At 35.8% G+C, this 6,000-nt stretch overlaps 1 protein-coding gene across 1 annotated transcript; it reads right to left on the reverse strand.

Annotated features, from left to right (window-relative positions):
* Positions 1-1,588: 1,588 nt before the first annotated feature.
* LOC115960676 (protein qua-1-like) lies at positions 1,589-5,749 on the reverse strand. Its single transcript, XM_031079636.1, has 6 exons — positions 5,235-5,749; positions 3,724-4,600; positions 3,133-3,253; positions 2,895-3,053; positions 2,721-2,780; positions 1,589-2,201 (listed from the first exon to the last, which is right to left on the reverse strand). The coding sequence occupies exons 1-6, from the start codon at positions 5,494-5,496 to the stop codon at positions 1,953-1,955; spliced, it is 1,728 nt and encodes a 575-aa protein (XP_030935496.1). The 5' UTR covers positions 5,497-5,749; the 3' UTR covers positions 1,589-1,952.
* Between the last annotated feature and the right edge of the window lie 251 nt (positions 5,750-6,000).

The raw sequence follows: 6,000 nt of genomic DNA on the forward strand, positions 1-6,000 counted from the left end.
TTTTGCTTTTGCCCCCAAGGGAACTTCAACAACTCTCTCTCTCTCTCTCTCTCTCTCTCTCTGATCAAACTATTCCTGTAAGGCTTACTATATGTGTCAATAAATTAAACTGTGGTCCCTTATTATTTCTCTTTTATTTGGTCACAGTCACACACCCACTATTGGTTCTATAGTTTTATCCTAGCAAGGGTTCGATATTGATTCAACTTAAACGGTGGATCAACTCGTTAAAAAGTCATGAGGCCAAAATAGACAAATGCACCAAGAGCCCATTATAGGCATTGGTCAGGTCATGGGTTGATGATAGATAGTGATACCAATTGTTGATTCTGAATTTTGTTTTCTGCCCTCAATTTTTATTCCTTTGCGTGATAATTATAATTAATTAATTAATATGATTACATTTATAAATAATATCAATTATCAAATAGCTTTTCTTATTAGACCAAGAATTATGTTGAAATTCTTTTATTAATTAGACAAATATGGTCAGTGATAGAGCCATATATTTTTCCAAGGGATGCCAAGATAAAGAGAGTAAAAAATTAATCCAAAAACAACCTATTGATTACAAATTATTTTTTCATCAAGTCAGTTTGTGAATTGTAAACTATCTTAAATTCATATTAATCACAATTAAAATTATTTAAACTAATTTTGTTTTTCATGTGCGCCACAAATCAGCATATAATATGAGAAATATCAATTTTTTTTATTGATGAAATTTATGGGAATTGAGCTGTAGAATTAACAACTAGATGTAAAATGTGATTTCAGATTATCACAAGCGCTTTTATTTGAAAAATAAATAAATAAATAAATAAATAAATAATCTTTAACACTTTTACTTCATCATTAATAGTTAAATTTATTTATATATTAATATATAAAAACTTGTATTTAAAAGCCCCTTGTTTTAAATCCTTAAATCCAAACAAATCCTTTCAAACCCATGAACCGGCTGAGCTGCGAAGCTAAGACCATGAACTAAGCAAGCCTGTCCAGTTGGAAGCTAACCTATCCAGTTACACATCCACTGTGGACCTGGGCTGCCTAGCGTACAACTTTTGCAGCATCCACTTTGAGAACTGAGATTGTTGATAGACATGGCCATGTTAGATTTTTCAACTGAATGATATAGATCACTCTATGTGGAGCCCATTCATCCAAGCCATCCTTATTAGTGATTGGGTCTGATTCTAGTGATGCTACTTCAAGTGAACAATAGTTAATTAAATAGCAGAAAATTTGGTGATCGAGGCAAATGACTCTCAAATTGGAAACTGATACCCTTCTCTAATTCTGAAATATGCTGATTGTTAGTAGTGGCTGGGAGGAGCAAGATGAATGTCTTAAATCTAAAGGCTCAGATTTTCAAACTCTACGTAACTATCAAGAGGAAATGACTCTCCTTATGAAGCCATATCAATGCTCACTTGCAGACAATTATAAGCACAAAAGAAAAATTACAATTATGGTTTCAGATACCCTCACATAACTTTTTTAACTATGAAGAGGAAATCACTCATTAAGAAGGCATAACAATGCTCACTTGCAGGCAATTATAGGCATAAGACCCAAAGTTACATCTCACATAAGACCAAAATTTCATTTATGGCTTCTGTTGATCAGTCAAGCAACCAAAACTAGCATGGAAACTCTTGACAGAAAAACTAATGATATAACTATCATAAGAAATGAAACACAGAAACAGAATTGCATAATACACATCGAAAATTTTTGCCAAATCCTGTTAAGCATAGACGTGACAACAAGATTCTAAGTAGAAACTAGAAGCTGTTCCAAGAGAAGAGAGATGTCTAAGTAGAAACCCTCCAAAGACTTTTCAAAATTATGGCCCAGGTAGAAGCTAGAACCTATTCCCCCAATATAAGATTAAAAATTAAAATGAAAAAAAAAAAAAAAAAAATTGTTCCAACGACCAACAAAATTCAGGCTTTGATAGCTCCTCCCAGAACAGGAAATTGTTGAGGGTCTTCAATGCTAGGTGCAGGAACATCCTCCACCTGAGGTCGCTGTCCCAAAAATTCACCTCGGGTGCCACGCTCACCCCTAAACTCACCTCGGGCACCACGCTCACCCTTAAACTCACCTTGGCCCCCACGCTCCCGACCACGACCACGGCCACGGCCACCACGAGCAGGAACAGCTGGTTTCAGGAATTCATTAATGTTCATCGACTGCAACAAAAAAATATGTATTATATGAGAACATCATACAGAGATAAACCCTGGACTATATCCACCACCTCTGCACTACATGGATATAATGGCTGAAAGAAAAGAACTGAAATATAAATAGAACAGAAAGACTGCATAACTATGGTGCGAAGAAGAAAACGTGTAGATACTATTCACCTAACCAAATGAATCAAGCTTCAAAGTGGGAACATAAATTTTGACCATGAAAGAGTACACTAGCTGCCATGCATAAAATATCAGGAGTGATATAAACATGATTCAGATATAGTTGAATCAGGGACAGATTTACTAACCAAAGTAAAAAACTGATTTAATATTGTTAATATAAAATATTAGACAGAAAAAATCAATCGGCAATGCAAATACATATTTAAGCTTTTGTTTCTTGGTTTGTAAACACATATACATCAGCCAAGAACAATTATCACAGAAATGAAGAGATATAGAAAAAAGTAAATGAACTGAACACATTGCATGCAAGGGAATGTCATAAGTTACCTTCCGAGCTTTATCATCTTTTTCAAGGCTATTTTTCTTCTTAAGCTTCTCCTCAGACTTCTGGATTAACATTAGAAAAGCAACATGAAACCATTCAAATATAACATACAACCAATGAAAATAAAAAATAATAATAATAATTAAAAAAAAAAAACTACAAACTAGTTTACCCACCGGTTTGATGACAAGGCTGTCATCTTTCTTCTTCTCAACAAGTTGCATTGACTCAAAATCCTTATCAAGAGTGACCGTCCTCTGCTCAGTCTTTCTCAAAGATTCCAACGCTTTCCTCTTCTCAAAACACACCTTCTCATATTCTTCAAGTGTCATATTCTGTAAGAAAACCAAATGATCCATTTAACTTTCAATTGACAAGATGATCTTAACAATTTGAAATGAATGATATCCTTACCTTCTCTTCTTCATCATCATCAGCAGCATGTTTGGCCTTCTTTTCAGAATTATCTTGATCTTTAAGCTTCCCTTGTTCATGCTCTGCATCTTTAGGTTCTTCAGTAGTCACAGGAATATCCCTATTATATACAAGAATAAAAGAAATAAATAAAAATCAGAATAAAGTCTACATATTAATAGAGCAATTTAGCTGGACCTGGCAATGGCTTCCAGATTCAGAAAACTTCAACCACTCACAATCCTAAAGCATATCAGCCAATACTTTGATTTAAGTTATGATTTTTATCTTTCCACCATATAAATCTTATATCTGAATTTATAACCATCCCTGTGAATTGTTAAGCATTTTTAACATGATATATAGCTCACTGTCACTTTTTTTTTCTCCAGTTATGAAAATAGATATCGTAGTTTACAAAAGTAAAATATCACATACAAAAGGAAAGGTCAAATAGAGAACCTCCTTAACATATGGTACAAACAGCAAATTTAAACTGGCCAAGCAGCAAGATTTAAGAATAAGAACGATGAAAGAACACAGAAAAAAGAATTACACGTATACTAAAAGTCATTTGTAGAAAGAGCATACCATTCAGCTCCAGCACTGTTATCAACTTGCACTGCAGTCCCAATATCACCACCACAGTTTTCCTTCGCTTCAGTAGCATTAGACACTTCACCTCTTCTATTATTAGGTCCAGATTGTCCATCATAAGGACGGCTATCTTGTCCCCTGAAACCATGATTTCCCCTACCATTACCCCTTCTACCACCACCAGTACCCCAATTCACATTTCGAGGTCTCTCATCAGATTGTGCCTCACTTTCGCGAACTTTACCCTGAAACTCGTTCTGTTCCACACTGCCACCATCATTTGTATCCTGGCCTGGCTTATCAGATGGATAACTGCTCACAACATCTTGGTTCTCACTTCCAAACTCATGACCTTCATTAAATCCCCTCCCTCTACCACGGCCTCTTCCCCTACCTCCCCCTCTCCCTCTGCCTCCACTGATTCGAACACGCCCCTGCACCTGCCAACCATCCCCTACCGCATTTACAGCATCAGCTCCCTCAGTCCTCTGGAAACTATTTTCCCCTCCATTGTTCCCATTATAACCACTACCCCCTTCATTATTGGGCTGATAGCCATCTGATCCCCTGTTACTCCATTGATAACCATTCCGCCCTCCATTGTTACTCTGATATCCATCAGCACCTCCATTATAACGCCCTCCATTGTTTCTCTGAAATCCATCAGCCCCTCCATTATTTGGAGGATAGCCATCAGATCCCCTGTTACTCCGTTGATAACCATTCCGCCCTCGATTGTTAGGCTGATATCCATCAGCCCCTCCATAATTACGTTGAGAACCATTCCCACCTGGCCTAAACCTTTCAGAACCACGACTCTGACCCTGCTCGTCTGACTGCTTTTTATTTACAACAATATCTCTTCTTGTAACTGCAAGTTGGAAATTAAAAAATAATAATAAGTACAGAATATAAGTGAAACACTCTTAAACCTAAAACATAATGCAACAAACTATTATAAAACTAAACAAACAGAAGGGAGTCAAACATGTTAAATCCTGCAATTCACAATCACAATATAATGTTTCAAGAATAACACGATGTAAGAATGTTGTGATTCCCTTACACATCATCGAGTCATCAACTCAGAATAACAAATCCCAAAACATAACGCAACTTCAATTTCACAAATCAATATACAATTCCAGCACACAATACTCTTTCACAAATCATTTCAATAGAAAACAAATGAAAGGAATTTAATGGTTCTTGGCCAGGAAAAAATCCACCTTAACATTTAGTCACTCTATTAGGAATAGATCCACTACAGAGTGACTAAATGAGATGAACAATAACAAAGTACAAACTAACAAACCCATAGACAATATTCAACATATTCATATTCAGCACAAATATCACCCCAATTTTTCTTTCTTTCCATTGCCGATTACTTCCTTTCGATTTCTCAGTAACCAAACACACAAAAAAAAAAAAAAAAAAAAAAACCACACAAAAGAAAAACCCAGAAACAAAAAGAAAGAATAGGATCAGAAAGAAACAATCACCATGTTCAGGGAGCACAATAGGCTTCGCTCTCATATCGACGACGATGTTGTTGTTGTTCTTATAGTTATTGGAATCCACATCCAAATTGATACCTATAGGTTTCTCCGCCTCCATATTCTTCTTCTTCTTCCTCCTCTTCTCCTCCGCCGCCACTCTAGGGTCGACCTTTACGACGCTTTCGATGAGCGTCGAAACGTCGTCGCTGTCTTCTGCTTCATCACCCAAAAGGGCGAACAAGTTTAAGTTTTCTGGCCTAGCCATTAGAGAGAGACACACACACAGAGACGGACAGAGAGAGAGAGAGAACAGGGGTTTTTCAGACACGAAAAAGAGAGATCATTGAGAATCAAAAACCCTAACCCTAGCGGAGGCGGTTCATGGTTTTCAAAGAAAAGAGAGAGACAGAGAGAGACAGAGAGAGAGAGAGGCTCAGTAAGGTATTTTATAGCAAGCGTGAAATCATGAAGAGGAATATTGTGTTTGCTTGGTGAGCAAGGCAATGTGGGGAATTTTTGTTTGGCTACAACGTAATACGCAAGTAGAGCGACTTCTTTAAATTTATACACCTATTTATGAAAATATGAAAATTTGTTTTGAAATTTTCATTTTTTTTGAAGTTATATGAATTAGAGCTTGTGCCTATTTAATTCAGTTTTTTTTTTTTTTTTTTTTTTTTTTTTTTGAAAAAGAGGTTGTTTCAAAATTTAGTACTTATTTAAAAAAGTGAATTTTAAAGAATATTATATTTTGAAAATATGCAATTTA

Source organism: Quercus lobata, chromosome 9 (assembly GCF_001633185.2).
Source record: "Quercus lobata isolate SW786 chromosome 9, ValleyOak3.0 Primary Assembly, whole genome shotgun sequence".
NCBI classification, from domain to species: domain Eukaryota; kingdom Viridiplantae; phylum Streptophyta; class Magnoliopsida; order Fagales; family Fagaceae; genus Quercus; species Quercus lobata.

Excerpts from the sequence above, each read along its gene's own strand:
- LOC115960676 (XM_031079636.1), bottom strand. The coding sequence starts at position 5,496 with ATGGCTAGGCCAGAAAACTTAAACTTGTTCGCCCTTTTGGGTGATGAA. Across the intron at positions 4,601-5,234 it reads TATTGTGCTCCCTGAACATG|TTACAAGAAGAGATATTGTT; the intron begins GTGATTGTTTCT and ends TCCAACTTGCAG. Across the intron at positions 2,202-2,720 it reads AAGATGATAAAGCTCGGAAG|TCGATGAACATTAATGAATT; the intron begins GTAACTTATGAC and ends TTTTTGTTGCAG.